At 40.5% G+C, this 19,179-nt stretch overlaps 1 protein-coding gene across 1 annotated transcript in view; it reads right to left on the bottom strand.

The window, feature by feature from the left end:
- Positions 1 to 19,179, bottom strand: part of MTREX (Mtr4 exosome RNA helicase) — a 48,931-nt gene that overhangs the window by 26,730 nt on the left and 3,022 nt on the right. The window contains exons 3-16 of the mRNA XM_035100579.2: positions 18,896 to 18,962; positions 17,664 to 17,726; positions 16,437 to 16,549; positions 15,289 to 15,463; positions 13,989 to 14,079; positions 13,753 to 13,877; positions 13,203 to 13,301; positions 11,214 to 11,316; positions 10,944 to 11,075; positions 9,824 to 9,903; positions 9,172 to 9,282; positions 8,330 to 8,431; positions 7,689 to 7,814; positions 251 to 401 (exon numbers count right to left, since the gene is read on the bottom strand). Coding sequence (XP_034956470.1) covers positions 251 to 401; positions 7,689 to 7,814; positions 8,330 to 8,431; positions 9,172 to 9,282; positions 9,824 to 9,903; positions 10,944 to 11,075; positions 11,214 to 11,316; positions 13,203 to 13,301; positions 13,753 to 13,877; positions 13,989 to 14,079; positions 15,289 to 15,463; positions 16,437 to 16,549; positions 17,664 to 17,726; positions 18,896 to 18,962 — 1,538 coding nt within the window. The remainder of the gene's footprint in view (positions 1 to 250; positions 402 to 7,688; positions 7,815 to 8,329; positions 8,432 to 9,171; positions 9,283 to 9,823; positions 9,904 to 10,943; positions 11,076 to 11,213; positions 11,317 to 13,202; positions 13,302 to 13,752; positions 13,878 to 13,988; positions 14,080 to 15,288; positions 15,464 to 16,436; positions 16,550 to 17,663; positions 17,727 to 18,895; positions 18,963 to 19,179) is intronic.

A 19,179-nucleotide genomic window follows, 5' to 3' on the forward strand; every position in this document is an offset into this window, starting at 1 on the left:
TCCAGAAGCAAGATGTCAAATTCCTTTAGAAAGGAAGGTCATCTGTTATTAAAGACAGAAAAATCCACGGAACATTCCCAAGCTTTTAGGATCCTGGCAGTTGGAGCAAATAATGGTTTTTGTCAACTAAATTCATATTCATTAGTAACAGATTAACTGGCTCTGTGGCGAATACTGTGCAGGTAAGCCCATGGAATATAAATCACAGTCGGCAAATTGACGAAACGATTAAGTATTTCACATAACTTACTTTCAACTACTCCTGGAATAGCTCTGTAATGTTGGAATTGGTAAAAAGATTTCTCTAACATGTATTCTGGGTTAATTTCTTCCACACGCAGCAAATTTAATACCATGTTGTATGTCAAATGGAAAGCACTGTTGAGAGGGTCAGCAGATCCCTAAAATAGAGAAATTAGATAAGCAAAAGCAGGCAGCATTCATGTTTAAAACATTTTATCTTGGGAATACAAACGGAAGCCTGACATTTCGAAGCCCCAAATTATTCTTTACAGTACAGTGGTACCTTGGTTTGCGAACAGCCTAGTTTATGACCATTTTGGATTCTGACCAATTCAAACCTGGAAATTTCCCGGTTTGTGAATTTTTTTTGGATTACGACCAGTTTTTTTTTGTTTTGGATTACAAACCATTTTTTTTGGTTTATGAACTTTTTTGGGGGGGTCATGACTCTTCCCCCCCTTTTTTTGAGACCCCATTGGTGAAAGCGTGCCTTGGGTTACAACCTGTTTTGGTTTACGAACAGACCTCTGGAATGGATTATGGTCATAAACCAAGGTACCACTGTTTGTTCACATGCAATTTATATATTGCAAGCATCGTGCAAGTGTCCTAGGATGGTATTTCAAGGTAAGCGTTACAAAGAGACAGACAAACCTAGTGGATCTCTGTAACGCTTACCTGAGAATGGCAGGGAATGTGTTGCCTATGGAACAGCTGCCATTCTGCCATTCGCAGAAATGGGAGAAATTCACGTGCAAAGAAAAGTTACTGGACTAGGGCCTTTCGCACTTGAGAGATCATGTTTATCAATCTAATAAAAGCTGAGAAAAGTTTATCATTGCTTGCACTGTCTTGCATGCAATAACCTAGTTTGACCTTTCTGTGTTATCTGTAACTTCCCAGTTGTGAGTCTGGTACTGCAGAAATGCTGCTTTCACATCCTAGTTAAGAAACCAAGATTACAGCACGGTTCACACATTTGGAACTAACAGGAAACTGTGGTTTAAACAAACCACGATAGAAACAATGAACTTAAGCACACAAGGGAAAGAGAGAGGGGAGAAGATGAGGGCCTATGATAGCTCAGCTTAATAATGGTAAAAGTCGTTCTTTTCTTCCTTGAGGGTGAAAGACCTTCCCATTGATGTAGAATTGGAATACCAATGATGTAGACTGGAATACCAATCATTGTCAGCTAGTTATTTTGTAATGCTCTAAGAAGGGAGTTTATTTTGAGGCAATTTATTTATTAAATCCCATGTTTCCTCAAGGCACTCAATACGTTTACATTGCTTTCTGTTCTGTCAATCCTCACAGCAGGCCTATGACATACTTTACAATGAGAGTGTAGGGCTGGCTCAAAGTCACCTAGCATCATTGCCAAGCTGGGATATATTTGAACCTACATCCCCCCAGTCCTATACTTCAACTATTCAACGAAGGTTGGACCATACGTCAAAGTTTTGCTGGTACTCAACAGAAGACAAAGCTGGTTCAAGACATCATGACAAGTCAAGGATGGCTGTGTTGGGACTGAGGTGCAAGAAGCCTCAAGCTTGTGTATTTACTCCTTCCCTCTGGGGTGGATATGAGGTGGAAATCATTCCAACCTCATAAAACTATGGTTAAACTTCACTATGGTTTGTTTGAAACAAGTCCAACTTCATATGGATGGCGGCTAACAGATTGAGATTGAATCCTGACAAGACAGAAGTACTGTTTGTGGGGGACAGGAGGCAGGCGGGTGTGGAGGACTCTCTGGTCCTGAATGGGGTAACTGTGCCCCCGAAAGACCAGGTGCGCAGCCTGGGAGTCATTTTAGACACAGGTCAACTCTGTGTCCAGGGCAGCTGTTTATCAGCTCCATCTGGTACGCAGGCTGAGTCCCTACCTGCCCACTGACTGTCTCTCCAGAGTGGTGCATGCTCTAGTTATCTCTCGCTTGGACTACTGCAATGCGCTCTACGTGGGGCTACCTTTGAAGGTGACCCGGAAACTACAACTAATCCAGAATGCGGCAGCTAGACTGGTGACTGGGAGCGGCCGCCGAGATCACATAACACCGGTCCTAAAAGACCTACATTGGCTCCCAGTACGTTTCCGAGCACAATTCAAAGTGTTGGTGTTGACCTTTAAGGCCCTAAACGGCCTCGGTCCGGTATACCTGAAGGAGTGTCTCCACCCCCATCGTTCTGCCCGGACACTGAGGTCCAGCTCCGAGGGCCTTCTGGCGGTTCCCTCATTACGAGAAGCCAAGTTACAGGGAACCAGGCAGAGGGCCTTCTCGGTAGTGGCACCCACCCTGTGGAATGCCCTCCCACTAGAGGTCAAAGAGAACAATTACCAGACCTTTAGAAGGCATCTCAAGGCAGCCCTGTTTAGGGAAGCTTTTAATGTTTGATAGATTTCTGTATTTTAGAATTTCTGTTTTTTTGGAAGCCGCCCAGAGTGGCTGGGGGAACCCGGCCAGATTGGCGGGGTATAAATAATAAATTATTATTATTATTATTATTATTATTATTATTATTATTATTATTATTATATCATGGGTTATGAAGCTGGTTTGTTTGAAACAAACCATAGCAAAGATTAACCAAGGTTGAATTATAACACTAAATTGCAGTTAATAAAAAATGGAAGCAAAAGCCTCTCCTCACAATTGTGCTGGTGGCAGGAGAAGCAGGTGACATAAAGGCTTACTGCAACTTGTTTCTGTCATGATAAACCATGAGGTTTACCAGGAGGACTGAACTGGCCCAAAGTTATCTCAAAACACATGTCCCACCCCCTTTGTATGGTTGTAGGATGCCAATTACAAAAGGTTATTGCAAATTGCAGGAGATGGATAGAACCAGATTGCCAACTGTAGTTTGTGACTTCAAGGAACCTGTCAGTGAAGGAAGAAAAATAAAGACTTGAATTCAGGGCTTTGAGGTGTGTTTTATTCAATGTGTGCATCTTGCATTACACCTAAAACTGATGACAGCTTCCCAGGAAGTTTCCCATTTTCACACAAACTACTTGTTGTTATGGCCTTAATGGCTAAAATAATAAACATTTAACTAACACTTTTACTTTAACATCCTTCCCGCCCAGTTTTGTTTTCTTTTTTAACTAAAAAGCACACCATAAAATACTGCACTATGACCAATTTGGCAAACACAAAGCAGTTGCCAAGTAACTTAATTTTGGCAATAAAGCAATCTGGCACCTGCAGAGTGGGCAAAGAAAAAGGGGAAAAACTAACAGCTCAACATTTTCCAGAGATGGAAAAGCGCACCAAGCATAGCTACGTAGGCTTCAAACTATATGACACAGGGTGGACCAACGCCTATCTTGCATAGTCTGTTTTTTCTTCTTCTTTACAGGAATCCCTGCATTTTGCTGCTGGGCTTTAAATTTTCAGAGAAAGAGTGAATGCTCAGGAACGCCAAACCTCCTCCCCACCGACCACTTGAAAATTGCTAGGGAACCTAATCCTGCCTGTTGTTCAGCAACTGTAATGATCTGTGCTAAAAGCTACAGTGCTTTTTAAAAGACAGATAGAATTCAAATACAGTAAGAAATAAAAGAAGCAATAAAATACAATTAAAAACTAGTATGAATAGTACACAGGGACATGTGAGAAGAGCCTGCTGGATCAGGCCAATGGGCCATCCAGTCCAGCATCCAGATCTCACAATGGCCAACCAGTTGCCTGTGGCAAACCTGCAATCAGGGTCCAAACACAAGAGCACTCTCCCCTTCTGTGGCTTCCAGCAACTAGCATTCAGAAGTGTACTGCCTCTGACTGGGGAGGCAGAGCTTCTGACATGGAGGCAGAGAGGTCATTGCCCCCTCTCCACTCATCACATCACTGACCTGATGAGCAGACCATTTGCTTTGTCTCATCATGATGCTGGGCAAGGTTTCAAACCTCTGCACCCTGGTGGGAATGAAATTCACACACTCCAAACACACCCAACTCAAGCCATTTGATGAGCAGGAACAGAGTAATGAGAAGCGCTTGGATGCTAGGAAGAGGCTGAAGAAACCCCAAGAAAACCAGGTGCTGCCATAGCCACCCCTCAAGTTCCCTGGCACCACTGCTCATGTGTGCTGCCTTCCAGACATTTCCCCCCACTGCAGCCGCCTTCTCCTGTAAGACTCTGAGCCATCATGTTCTTCATCTGCCTCCCAGCCCTAATCCTCAATGTGGAAGAGGACCTAAGGACACGTGTGCACTTAAGCAGGCCTACTCAGATGCAAGTTCTCTTCACTGCTCTGAAGCCCTGAACTGCATTTATTACCCTTCTTCTCTCTTTACTTCCAAACTATTACAGGAATGGCTGATTATCGCCAACCCCCACTACAACACCTAACTGCAGTTTGTGTAAAAGGGAAGGCAGATGCAACCTCTTTCAGTGCTGTTTCCCAGAAGGTGCAAAACTAGCAGCCTGCAACCCTAGTAATGCTGGTTCTGGCACCTCAGCCAAGTCCACTGTGATTGGCAAAATGGGGGATGGGGAGGTCCAGATCCAGTCCACCCTTTGCCACCACTGTTCTAGAAGCACTGAATAACTGCTGTCACTTCTGGTGTGTTTCTTTAGGGGCAACCCTGATTGCAAATAATTTTAAAATTTTGATAACGAAAACAACCTATAAGATACCATTGTCAGAATGCATGTAATTCTACTATATAGATAGAGGAACTACATACAGATTTAAGGACGTGATACTGTAGCTTCCTGAAATGCAAGTCCGTGATATGCTGCCTGATAGATTTAAGCCTAATGTAAAATAAGCCTGCCCGGAACAAACATTTAAAAATGGGTTTGAATTGAAATTATTCTAGCTGCTGTGCCCTGAGTAGCAAAGCATTGAACATACTGACTGCTGCTGAACTGCCCTGGCTATTCATCCATGCCAGGCTCTGGGCTGGCAGGTCACATCCCTTGGCAAACTGAGGTCAGTAAAGTTTTCAAAGCCTGCCCACACATGTAGATACTTGGAAACATATGCGAATGAGCTTGATGCAAAACCAGACAAGCCTGCAATTAAGTCTGTGTGTTCAGCTGATGTTTACACATGGGCTCTACACAGCTGGACAGATTCCACTCCCAGCAGCTTGGAGGTTTGTGTCTCTGTCTTGTCATAAACACAGAGATCAGGAGACGATTTCCAACAAGAGATTGGCTTTGGGGGGTCAAATGTAAAATACAGGCTCCTCCAGTAAGAAATAATATGAAGGAAAACTGAATGGGAATGAACACAACAGAGCAGCAGGGGTGGCTAACCTGTGGACCTCCTCATGGTGTGGGACTCCCAACTCCCTCCAGCCACTGCCAGAATAGCCAATAGTAAGGGCGGTGAGATATGTAGTTTCGCAACTGGTTAGTAACCCCTGTGTTTGAGAGGTGCTTTTGTCATGAAGTACCCACAGCGTTCTTCACAAGGGCAGCCAGTTATTTAAAATGGAGCATCTGGCAGACCGAAGCGTGGGAAGTGCCACTAGTTGTGAGCCAAAGAGGTCACAGAATCATGTTCAACTCCCACAAGTTTCAACAGATTAAAAAGACATATGTTCAGGATTCCAGCCTAGGTAAATTATATTTCCAAATGAATTGTCATTTTATAAAACTAAGCTGCTACAAAAGAAAACCCTGCAAAAAACCCAACCAACCCTGGGAAGGTTTACCAATTACTGCATGGAGTCAAGGCAGTGTACAGTCATCTGCATGTGTACTGCAGCTCTTCAGGACTGCTCTCCTTACGTGTCCCCTGAAAAATCATTCCTCTAGCTTAGGGGGGACTTTTGGGAGAACTATTCAATGAGGCATGAGGCACCATGGCCTTCTGAAAAGCAGGATCTCTCACCCTTCATGGAAATGCTTGCATGCATGCAGGCGCAGGCCTCTTGGGATCCCAGTCTATAAAATGAGCAATTCAGAGATCCATGCTTTCTTTCATTTTGCCAAACTTCTTAGGACTCAAACCTGCATTGCAAATTAAGCTTTCCAGCTGACCTTTCTTGAAACAGTCTGTTAATTGAATGGAAGTAAGATAATACTGCTCTGTTTTCCCCAATGTGGAACACATTAGCCACAACTAAGATTAACCATAAACGTTTGTTGTGCTGTAGGATAAAGTGTTGGCCCTTAACACAGTTTGCGATCTAAACCAGCATACACATACAACTTGCTCAATTTTACTTAATATACTGTATTTTTCCAGCTATAAGATGCCCCCATGTATAAGATGCCCCTATTTTGGGGACTCAGATTTAGGGGGAGATGGCCCCCATGTATAAGACACCCCCAAATATTGGACATTATTTTTTAGGAAAAGAACCTAGTCTTATACATGGAAAAATATGGTAGTTTAACCACCGCCTTCTGTGCTCACTGTCATGAAGCCTTTAGAAGCAATGCACCTCATGGATTCAAAGGAGAGGGGAAATGCCATTTTCTGACAGTTTCCCACTACAACGACAATTCCAAGTAGTGAGCATTACAGTGAGCATTACAGAGATTAATAGAACGTTATTACTGGCATCTTCCAATGAAAGCAACTAGAGTATACAAGGTGCTCATTTTCTGCCCTATAAGGAAGTACAAAATGCTGCAATCAACATGGGTCTGCCACCAAAGATGGCAGGCCAGTGTAAAGTTCCTCCTACTTCAAAACATGTAGTGCAGATTATTCCATTTCCCAGCATCTTACTATGATATTTCCTCACATCACACTTGCTGCCGTTGGTGTAGAACAGGCATTCCCAAACTGCGACCCTCCAGATGTTTTGGCCTACAACTCCCATGATCCCTAGCTAGCAGGACCAGTGGTCAGGGAAGATGGGAATTGTAGTCCAAAACATCTGGAGGGCCAAAGTTTGGGGATGCCTGGTGTAGAAACACAGTGGGACATTAGGACAAAGGGTGAGTTGTATTACAGATGTGGAACTGCAACGTGTACGGAAGTAATTGGGAAACTCACATTCTTTTTTGTGCAATGCGTTCTCCACCCTAGGGAGAACATTAAAAACCCAAAACCAAACATTCACCACATTATGCACATAATGTGCCACATCACTCTAGTCTGAATTCACTCTTATCTATAGCAAGATGTTACTATAGGGCTGTTTTGTTATCAAATGTAATAACAAAACATAACCTCCATAACATAACATAACATAACCTCCGGTTATGAAAAATGGAAGTCTAGGGCCAGCTTCTGATTCACATAAAGATTACAGGTTAAGATCTGTACTTCAGCTGACTGGAGGATGGAGGACCAATGCAAAAACCAACCAGCAGCATAACCTTGCACAAGTATTATCCTAAATGAAATACAGGATTAACATATCACTACAGTAACTACTGTTGGAGGAAAGTTAAAATTAAAGAGCAGTAATTCACATTATGCTCTTTATACACCTTTAGCAATATTCTTGTCAGAGATCAAGATACCTTAAGAAGTTGTTTTCCAATTGTTGGGCTCATCTTCTCATCCACCATCAGAATAACTATTCCCCTATCATCCATGCCTCGACGTCCGGCACGACCAGACATCTGAATATATTCGCCTGAGGTGATCTGAAAGATAACAAAATCAGACAAATAGGCACACGTGCAAAAAGAAGTCAAGGCTCTCGGTCCAAATGGGAGGGAAGCTACATGAGAGACGAGGCAGGAGGAGAGGATACAAAGGCTGAGTAAGAAGCTATATTTTTAAAGCATTTTTTGCATATAGGAAATGATGGTGCCAACAGTATTTCAGTATTCCAAAAGTAGGCTTACAAACAGAGAGAAGGGAGGCAATAGCAGAAAACTGAAGCAGCTGTCTTAAGGTTTGTGAAGTAACAAAGAACTGGTGAAACAAAGTGTGTGTATAAAAAAAATAAACAGAAGGCGAAATCCAAGCAACAACATGTAAATGTTTGGAGACAGTGTCTTTAGAATCAGCAACAAAGGAAACCCTGAAATTAAGCTCAGCATGCTAATGGTAGCTTTCTGTACTCAGACTGATGGGTCATAAACCTAAGTGATTGTACATGACTTGAACTATGTGTTACAGCATCTTGCTTATCCAGCATGCTGTATCTGCTTACCCATCGGAAATCCTTCCCATCAAACTTCCGGGCACTTGTGAACAGCACTGTTCTTGCTGGCATGTTTATTCCCATAGCAAAAGTCTCAGTTGCAAATAAGGCCTATGGAAGCAAAGCAATGAATAAGAACAAAGTAACTCTGTTTTGGAACATGAGATGAACAAGACTGAACTAAATTTCCCTACATTTGGATGGTCTATAACCCAAATTCAGAATAAAGCTAGGCGACTGAAGGCTATGGGGCATCTGGCTTCCAGATGTTTATTACCTGACCAGTGTTTTACCGCTGATCCCAAGTATATATATTTATTAGCCATGCCCTTCTGCATCAGAACAGTAACAGGCAGAGGGCTCTAAGCTATTCTGTAGCATGGGCAACAAAGAGAGGTAGATGTGTCTGTTAGTTATCAGCTGGCTTGAATGTGAGAAAGTCGCAAAAATTAAATGAAAGGATCTGTCAAAAATTCTCTTGCTCTTCAAGTCAAGGAGGAAGTTGTAGAAAAACATTTGATTCTTACAGTGTTCGTCAGCAAGAATGTTCCTTCAGCTCTCGCTCAACTCATGCCTTTGTCCCCTTTGCAGTATTTGTTGCTGAGTAGGACCTTACAATATTGCACACATTAGTTTAGTTCAGAGATAAATGCCCTGTCCGTATGACTGCATCACAAAACCCAGCAATTAACAGCTATAAAGCTCCTAAAAAGCACTTTATGGAGGAATTTGCTGTGGTTTTTAATTTATAATCTGGTGTTTCATGGTGCATTCTGTGGTGACAAAGATCCAATGTGTAAGGACACTCATAAAGTGAAGGAAAATACCAATATATGCCTAATAGTACATACCTTGATCAATCCTTCAGAGAAAAGTATTTCTATGGTTTCCTTTAGAATAGGAAGCAACCCCCCATGGTGGATTCCAATGCCTCGCTTCAAAAGTGGAAGAACATGCTCAACCTGAGAACAAATATGGATCACATATTTTACCCACAAAAGAAGGAATCCAACCTAATTGCATAGATTTCTCAGGCTTGTAAGTAGTCACTTGCCTAACTGCTTGTGGTAAGCAAGTATTTTCTCCAGGCTAACTGAAAGGAGGATTTACAAAGACTGGCTTTTTTCTTAGAGTCCGCAGATCACTAATTTAGGCATGTGTGGCTACATGAACTTCAATTTCAATGAGCTAATGAATTCATGGATTTCCTTGAAGGTCAAAAAGAGAGCAATCTAAGAGTCAGCTCTTACATCCGTTGAACACATCATCAGAACTTTGCTTTCCATAGTTTTGTCTACATTGCCTAGGATTCCAGTCAGGCCATTCAACATTATACAGAGCTTTATTTTTTAAAACTCATTTATGAATGTTAAGATGGAAACAGATGTTGTGCATTACTTTTTGGTGGCCATGTAGCATAAACTCACTTTAATGTCCCACTTTCAAAATGCACAATAATGGTCTGAGAATTCTGAACAGTCTTAATTATCCTTAAGCACTCACTTGAGGAAGTTTTTTGTCTTCATCAGACAAACAGTCAATTGCATTATTAAACACTTCTTCAACCATTCTTTTTTCTTCATCTGAAAAAAGGAAAAAATCTCTGCATAAACATTTTTGTTCTATATATAAAAAATCATGCTTGTAACCCAAAAGATACAAAAGTACCACCAAAAATCCCACTAAAAATATATATGTAGAAAATAACTTGACTCATAAATAGTAATGGGGATGTGGGATAAATAGGTAAGATGTTTCTCTTGCCATGGTACACAGCTCAGAGGCTGCTCTGGGTTCTTTAAAGAACCCTGTACACCATACCCATTATAGAATTGTAAATACAGGAAACATAAATAAGTCAGATTCTGGCACTTTTAATAAGTTTATATGAGAATACATTAAATTATACGTAAAAAAAGAACATGCAAAAATTCTGGGATCGACCATTTTTTTCATCTGTCAAACAATGAAATGCTGGAGAAATTGTTAAAGAATTGGCAGGTTACTTTTCTCTTCTGCAGTCCTGCAGTTGGTGGCAAAAGAGCTCTCCTGGGAGCATGACACATATAACTCTTACTGTGGAAAATGAGCTCAGCAGCAGTGTGCTCTTGCAATGCTCCAAGCACACAAAGAGATTCAAACTGTAATTAATTTAAATATTTTTATGAGTAAAGTGCATAAATAAAAAAAGACATTTTATTTTGCAAACTGTACTATTGTGAAAAGACACAGCATTTTTGCAAAAACCACTGTCACGTTGCGTGCTGAAATCCACAGTACAGTAACAAGATCCTAACTCTGTGAGTCAAGGGGACTAGTTTCTGTCTTAAACAACAGTTCCACATTCTACAAAGCAAACTGCTTTTGAATCAGAGGAAGTCTCAAAAGCCATGTTTTGGAAATAAAAAAGGTTAGCACACAACACCTGACTTGAGACTAAGTGTTGTGTCCAACTAAGAAGAGACCTATTGAATGAATGGACCTATGTTTATCATAGACATTCCTTTTAACGAGTCCATTCAAAGAGGAATTTAGTTGAATACAACCATAAGCCGCTTAGATCTTGGTCGTTGTTAAGTAAACCATCTATTAGAAGTATATGCAGGAAGTTGTTAGTACACACCTGTATTGAAGTCCAGTTTTGTCATTTGAAGGGCATACGCTTCACAATCTTTCTTACTGAAACTGAATATAATTACTGGTTGAAAGTTTCTTTCCATTATCATCTTTACAATCTTAAAAACATTTGATGGACCTATGAAGACAGCAAAGTCAGAAATAAGTATAAATGTTGTGGAAGGATTGGGGGGGCAGAATATATTAATTTTCACTGCTGTAAGTGCAGTAGCTGCTTATCTCACAACACATTTTACACTGAAATGTTAATACCCACCTTTTGTTCCTCCTTTTCTGCCTTTTTGGTCCCCTTTAGCTAAATCACCTGCATCTCGAAGGACTTGCATGGCCGTGTTAAAATTATCTTCTCTAAAATCACCCTGAGGGAGGGAAAGAGAACTTTATTGACATGTAAACAACACCATCCAAATGCAAGAGAGGGGAAATCCCAGAAGTACAAAAAAATCCACCTCAGAAAAAAGCTCATTAGGAGGGGAACAACCCCAAACAGCCCAATGAGCACTGAGCATGTGCAGTAGCCACTGTACACCAAGTGGCTGTTGGAAGGGAAAGGTGAAAAACCTCATGATCCCACAGAAACTAGAAAACCCTGTATTTTAAAAGTCACAGCGCAACGGCACAGCTCCCTAGAGCAGTGTTCCCCAACCTGGGTGTCATTAACTGCCAGCGGGATTCAGGCTTTATAAGGAAATCCAACATAATTACTGCTTTGAGTCCTTAACTGTCATGATGATACAACTTGGTTTTGATGGCACATTATAATGTGCTGGCAGCACATCCAGTGATAGCTCACTGTGGGAGGGCCTTGTGGCAAACCAAGTTAGTTAATAGCTTATTCAAGGGTGATTTGAAGTTTGCTTAGTCAAAATTTGCCCAATACTTTTCTGCGGAGAAGCTTGAGTGGGTGTGAAACCCATTAGCAACTGATGTTACAAAGTTGTCTGTGTAAAAGAACAACTCATTGAGCTGTCAAGTGATAGGACTCTCAACTAAAAAAATTTAGACGCAAGGTTATAAATAAACAAATAAATGAAATATACCCCGCCCATCTGCCTGGGTTTCCCTAGCCACTCTGGGCAGCTGAATTATCTGAATTTTGGCTTCATGTTAACAAAACTACTCAAATACTACTGAATACCCTGATCTTGCTGATGGAGCAACACCTGTGGTACTGCCATTTGGTAGCGCCTATCTTTGCAAGACAAGTTTTTCAGCAATAACTGCTATGAAGATGAAATACAGAAGCAGGCTATGTGTTAATAATGATCTGAGGCTATGTGACAATCTTCCAACCCTGTATTGACCTACTCATTGGCAAAATGCAAGCTCAGCCATCCTACTCATGCCTGCCAAAATAGCCCATTCATAGTTTGTTATAACTAATACTGTTTGTGAAACTCTATGTTTTTGGAATAAAATTTTCCCATACATTCCCATAAAAACTTTGATTGCCTTTGCAAGTACTATCAATCTTTCAACAAAATTCCACATTAATATGGGTGCTAAGTAAAGTTTTGCTTGTGTTACTCAAGTAATGGTTATAAAATAGGCAAGCTAGTCATTAAAATACATTAAACTGATGGTTGTCAAAGACCTTAGCTCCAAAATTCACGTGACTATAAATCAATGGGTCACTATTCCAAGTAAATTTGGGCTTGTGGTCACCATACTGAAAAGGTTCGGAACTGTTGCCCTAGAGACCCAGGGCAGTTACAATGAAAATGAATCATACACTCAAGAGAGGCTGAAACTCTATCATGGTGTTAACAAAGAATTCAGCCTAAATAAGAATATATGATCTAATATTTAAGGAGCCCCACAAAAAAAACCACCAAACAAAACTAAACAAAAGACTGTCTCTATATCCTAATAGAGGAAGTCCTTTTCCTAGCACTGATCCCTATCATCCGGGCAGAAGAGGAAGTTATTAGCAAGCCTAGAGGAATCTCAAGATTTTCAGCTTTCTGTTCTCTTATGCTGCATGGCAAATCATTTTGGAAACTAGGAGGGGTATTCAAAAGCAGACTTTGCTATGACACAAGATTTATGTGCCATAGATAAGGCACATGTTTATGCTTATGGCTCAATATCTGCTGTTCAATTTAAAAGGTATCAAATATCATAGTGGGCTTTCACAAACTCTTAGATGTGCCTACTGGACCTTATTCTTCACCCCACATCTTTCATTTTTGCATTTAACATTACAAGTACAGGCATCACCAAAATCAACTGAACAATTCCTTACATTTTCATCAACTACAAGATGGAGTCCATCTCCCCCTGCTGGGAAGATATAATGTTGCAGCGGAGTGGGTCGATAATCTGTGTAAATCACATGGCAAGGCTGGAAGAGATAAACCCATTACTGTGTTTACAAAATTAATAGTGCCTTTATAAGCAGTACACAGTGTATTCAACATGTTCAACTTCTATATTACAACCAGATGAGCTAGGTTACCAATACAGGCTTTTCAACAAGGGGCCAAAGATGAATGACTCCCTTCCTGTGAAGGCAAGCTCAGTCACAGGATCTGCCCATTATTTGAAGTTAGGGACAATTCCTGGTTCAGACATTAAGTAAAAGTGAAATAAAAAGCTTCTGAATCCCTCCAAGGGGGCAGGGGGTGATGCATGCAAGCCAGGAGGTTGGGCTCATTCACACAGCACTTAACCACAGTTTAACATCCAAACGAAGTCACTGAATTAACTAGAAACTTCTGAGGCATCATTCTCTAGAAATCACTGCCTTCTAATGCAATATGATTCCAAAAGTTATTTCACATATGGAACTTTACCTGTTTGTGAAGATGGCATATCCATTCAGCAAACTGGCGTGCATTTGGAATAGTGGCAGAAAGGAACACATAGTGAACATTGTCTGGGAGTAAAATGATGGTTTCCTCCCATACCACACCACGTTCTAGAAACAGAAAACCCACAGGAAATGTTATAAGACAGCACACTATCACATTATTTCCATCTCGTTTCTGCATGCATGAATTAGCATCCACAATTAGCAAAAATACAATACCTGAATCCCTCATGTAATGGATTTCATCAAATATAACCCAAGCAACTTCACGCATAACCTCAGAACCTCTGTAAAGCATACTTCTCAAAATCTAAAAAGAAAAAGAAATTTGCATATGAGCCATCTAACTGAAAATTTCAATTAGGAAAGACGACTGTGACAAGGCCACTGCCATAACTCACCTTCATCCCAAAGAACAATGCAGGTTATAAGCAGAAATAAATACATTGGCCAAAATCTAAGCCCTATTTACAAATAACACTGTGATGCAAGATTCTTTTAAGGCCCAGGATTTAAAGTGAAATTGCATGAACCCTTTACTTACAAAGGATTGCAACTGCTGTGAGTGCTGGAAGGAAGCCTGCTCCCTCCCATTTCCACCTGGCCTAGGAGTCGGGGCCCAGACTCACAGCTAAAAGGCTCCTGGGAGGCCACTGGGACACTGCTGGAACAACTCTTGGGTCGGGGCAACCGGCTAAAATGGTTTACAATGTTTTAAACGGTTCTAATTTTGGTTCCTATGTTTTGTTTTTGTCGGTCTGGGGCTGGGGTTGGTTAAATGTTTAGTTGGGGCCGACGGTTATTTTATAAGAACTGTAATCTGTTATTATTGTTATTGTTTGTTGCTTGTATAGGATATTCTCTTTTTTATGTTTTGTTGTATTTTTATATATGTTGTAAGTTGCCCAGAGTGGCTGGGGAAACCCAGTCAGATGGGGGGGATATAAGTTTTAAAAATTATATTATTAATTATTACAGTGGAACCTTAGTTCTCAAACGGCTTAGCTGATGAACAAATTGGCTCCCGAACACCGAAAACCTGGAAGTAAGTGTTCCAATTTTCGAACATTTTTCAGCAGCCGAATATCTGATGCGGCTGTAGGCTATTGCTTCCAAGGTCCCTGTGCCAATCGGAAGCCGCACCTTGGTTTTCGAACATTTTGGGAGTCACAGATTACGTTCGAGAACCAAGGTTCCATAGTATAATAATAATAATAAAAGTTGCTATATGGGAATTAAGACTACAGACAAGGAAAGGTGCAATGACAGAAGGAAGTTAAAATACATTGATAGCAAAGTATATTGACTTTTCATAGTTAATTTTGCTATAGACAACTATTTATTTTATCTTCAATAACACAAATTGGGTATTGCACACTGCAATCCTAAACACGCTTACTAAAGAGTAAGCCCCATTGAACACAGTGGGACTGACTTCTTTGTAAACATAAATATGAGCCACCAACACTCCAGCAGAGAAAACCTGTGTCAGGACTAGATAACTCCTAGACAAACTTACCTCCGTTGTCATTACAAGACAAGATGCTGTGGGATTGATGGTGACATCCCCTGTCATCAGACCAACATCTTGAAATTCTTCATACATCTCACGATATTTTTGGTTACTGAGAGCTTTGATGGGACTAGTAAATATCACACGCTGTTTTTCCCTTAAAGCCAAAGCGATGGCATACCTGCAGGGCATATGTGATCGAGCATTCATTAAAAGCAAAGATACTTCAAAACATTTCTCATTGCTATTAGATCTACCGGTATCAATAGATTTGTAAAGGAGACACATTTAGAAACAAGCTACAGGCTGAAATCCAATCAATGCAAATAGTAGTCCAGTCAATGTAAAACAGGAGAATGGATGAGAAAATCTCAAGCATTCCAATTCCACACTCTTTGGTGTTTCTACAACCTGCTAGCAATCTGCCCCAAACACTAACAACCTAAGAACTGCAGATCTATAAAAATGAACAAGAGACACAAAGGATCAGATCCAGACTTTACCTTCCGTGAAGAGAACGCTGTCTTCTGCCCACAGAAAGCTTTTGACCCAGTAGAGCAGGCATCCCCAAACTGCGGCTCTCCAGATGTTTTAGCCTACAACTCCCATGATCCCTAGCTAACAGGACCGGAGGGCCGGAGTTTGGGGATGCCTGCAGTAGAGGGATCCAGCTGGTGCTGGTGGGGATTTCAGTGATTCCCCCTCCCTCTACAACCTCCAGTGCCACCCCCCAGCCCTCCAAAACAGTGTGGGAGGGAGGTGCTACTAGGGACCGGCAAAAATCACTTTCCCCTCCCTTCTACAGGCAGCCTTCCAAGAAAAAAACTTTTGGAAAACCGAATTAAGCTTTTCCAAGTGGTACAGCAAATCTAGCCATGCAAATAAAGAGTCGAGAGCCTGCCAACACCCAACCTCTCTAGACTCTCTTCTACATCCCGATTCTCCCACACCTATTCATGTAGAGAAAGAATGCAACTGCCAACACCATGAACAACAAAATTGGAGAGGTGATATACACATTTTAAAAGCAGCCCAAGATCACCTGGTTATCTGCAAGTGATTTTTTCCTTTCCACCACTGAGTATTTTGGAAAAACTTACAAAAAGCCCCCCTCCAATTGCATTTATTTTTAAATCCATCACAGAATTACTTACTCTGCACACACAGTTTTCCCTGCTGATGTATGAGCAGACACCAGCACCGACTGATTGTTATCCACACACAGAATAGCTTCTCTTTGAAAAGCATCGAGAATGAATGGATATTCCTGGGGGGGGGGGTAGAATCAACGCATTCACCTTAATTTTTGTCAAGTATCTTAGTAGAATGTAAGTTTGTATTAAAATTTTAGAACAATTGATCATTAATCACTCCAATGCTTCTCCTGAATTCATAATAGAGTGGAGCCTTTTTAATATTATCATCATCATCATCACTATTTGAAAAGGCTTTTCACGTATGTACTTCAAACTCCAAAACATAGGAAACTGCACTCCTGATACTAATCCCCACAAGCTGGCACATTTCTGAAAGCTGTCTTGACATTATAAACACTGTACATCTCTTGGGATACTGCAATGAATGCAACTGCTAAACTATGGAAACTGATATCCCCATGTATGATGGAAATTACACTTAAAAGATCACTGTGAAGAGAGCTTTGCCATATTGCTTGTCTACATGGAATTTATGACTAGTTCAAATTGAGAAATAGAGCACTTTTGATAAACACATTATCGCTGCCTAAAAACCACCATCCTAAGTCTTCTGTTGTCTGCTAACCTTCTTCTAAGAAGCTACATTAATATATTTTGCTATACTTCATGTTAATGAAGAAACACATAACAAGAATGTAAATAAAAACCTTCACCCAACAAGGAAATATCCCAATGCTAGAATGAGAGCATGAGTCCCAGCTGATAATATTATTGTTATTCTCATTCCAATGTTAAACTGAACTTTCCAACCAATTTTAACAAAAAGGCTGGTCAAGTGAAAAGTCATAGGAAGCTGCCTTATACAGAGTAAGACCACTGGTCCATCTAGCTACATACTGTCTACTCTGACTGGCAGCAGCTCTCCAGGGTTTCTTAGCCCTATTTGCAGATGCCAGAGATTGAAACAAGGACTTTTACAAAGAACTCTGGATAATGCTTTTGTCCAAAGTGCCTTGAGGAAACAGAGTGATTCATTGCATCATCTTTCTGCAACACTCAAAAAATATGAAACCAAATATATATTTAAGGCCATATGAGTAATCCCCACAGGAAATCTGGGGTGTAGTCATGTTATTAAATGTTAACCTGCTTGAACTACTTATATACCCAGCAGTTCCAGCCAGATATCCCTCCTGCATGTGCTGTAACATTCAAAACACAAACCTTTGCAGCTTTCCCAGTTCTTGGCTTCAGGGCTATAAAATCTTCATCTGCAGGAAGAGCAACCTAAAGAAAAAATGTTTCAAATATTTACACTAATACTGTAGATGAAATTTATTAGCTTCCTGCACATTTGCAGCTACCTTTCAAACCTGTACTCCTCTCCCACCACTGATCTTCTAAGACATTTTACAATTGGCAGAAAAAGCAAAGAACTGAATGAAGACACTGCTAAAACATTGCTCAGAAAGTATGTTAGATTCTCCCTCAGTAACAAAGCTCCCAATGCCTTTGGGTTGTATCCAACAAATTTGTTTAGTGCAATGAGAACTCTCCAACTCCTCTCCCCACACCCCTCCCAAACAGAACAGAGAAGCGCAGGAAGAGAAGATGAAGGTCCAGTGCGCAGGTGGAAGTCCTTGTGCTAATGGGACAACGTTGTTGCATGCAACCCTTTGTTTCAGAAACAAACCTATCTCAAACAAATTCTTCATCAATAAACGCTACCACAAGCAATTGGCTCTATCCAATGCCAGTGCAATACCTTTAAAAAAAATTTTTTTAAAAAAATTAACTTGTTATTTAACATCCTAGTTACTCCAGGCACATTTCAAATAAAAATGGTAACAATTATGATATTGTTTGAAGCTAAAATGTGACAACTGACTCTAATGGAGAGGCAGAGGAAAGACATTTGCAGCAAATTAGTACGGTGAGATTTATGGGTGCATTTTTTTAAAAAGGCAAGTGAGATAAAGCTTTAAAACTTTGCCCTTTCCCCCCTGTTTAACTATTAATATCTAAAACAGCCCCCAACATCAATTATATGTATATCAACTATTTACCTATATAAGTCACTCTCTGTTCTCCAGCATATTCTAGTTTAGCCAACAAATGAAACAAGGACACAAATATATAGATGAATGCTGGGGGCTATGAAGACAAAGGGCAGCTCAGTTGTTTTCATTTTCAGACACTTAACATCAAGGAGCACACATCACTGAGACAAAGATAGCCCTCATTGCAAAGGCGGCCAACTATATCCTCCTTTAATTTTCCCCAATGTACGTGATTGATTTGCTCCTATAGAGAAAAGTGCAGTACTTCATTTTAAAATGTAACATCAAAACATTACTAAAAGCAGAGTTTTTAAAGTATCTACTATAAGAGCCAGGAAATTCATACAAGTAGTAACATATGCAACAAAATATAACAACCACCGACATTACACTCACCTCATGTGTACAACCTTCAACAGTCTCAACTGCTTGTACCTTTATTTTTGGCATCAGGTCTGCCAAACTGAAAGGAAAAGTGTAAATTAATACTAGCAATTATTAATGAAATACCCCATACATTTATGAAGGTAGTTGGTTTAAGTAATTATCATGATATCCTGATTAAGGACTATGAAAAAACAATGCTTGTCAACCCCTTAGCTAGTACAATCATTATTACACATTTCCCACAGTATGTCAATTCTGGAGCCAGCTTAAAAAACTGCAAGACAATTTGCCAC

Source organism: Zootoca vivipara, chromosome 11 (genome assembly GCF_963506605.1).
Source record: "Zootoca vivipara chromosome 11, rZooViv1.1, whole genome shotgun sequence".
NCBI classification, from domain to species: domain Eukaryota; kingdom Metazoa; phylum Chordata; class Lepidosauria; order Squamata; family Lacertidae; genus Zootoca; species Zootoca vivipara.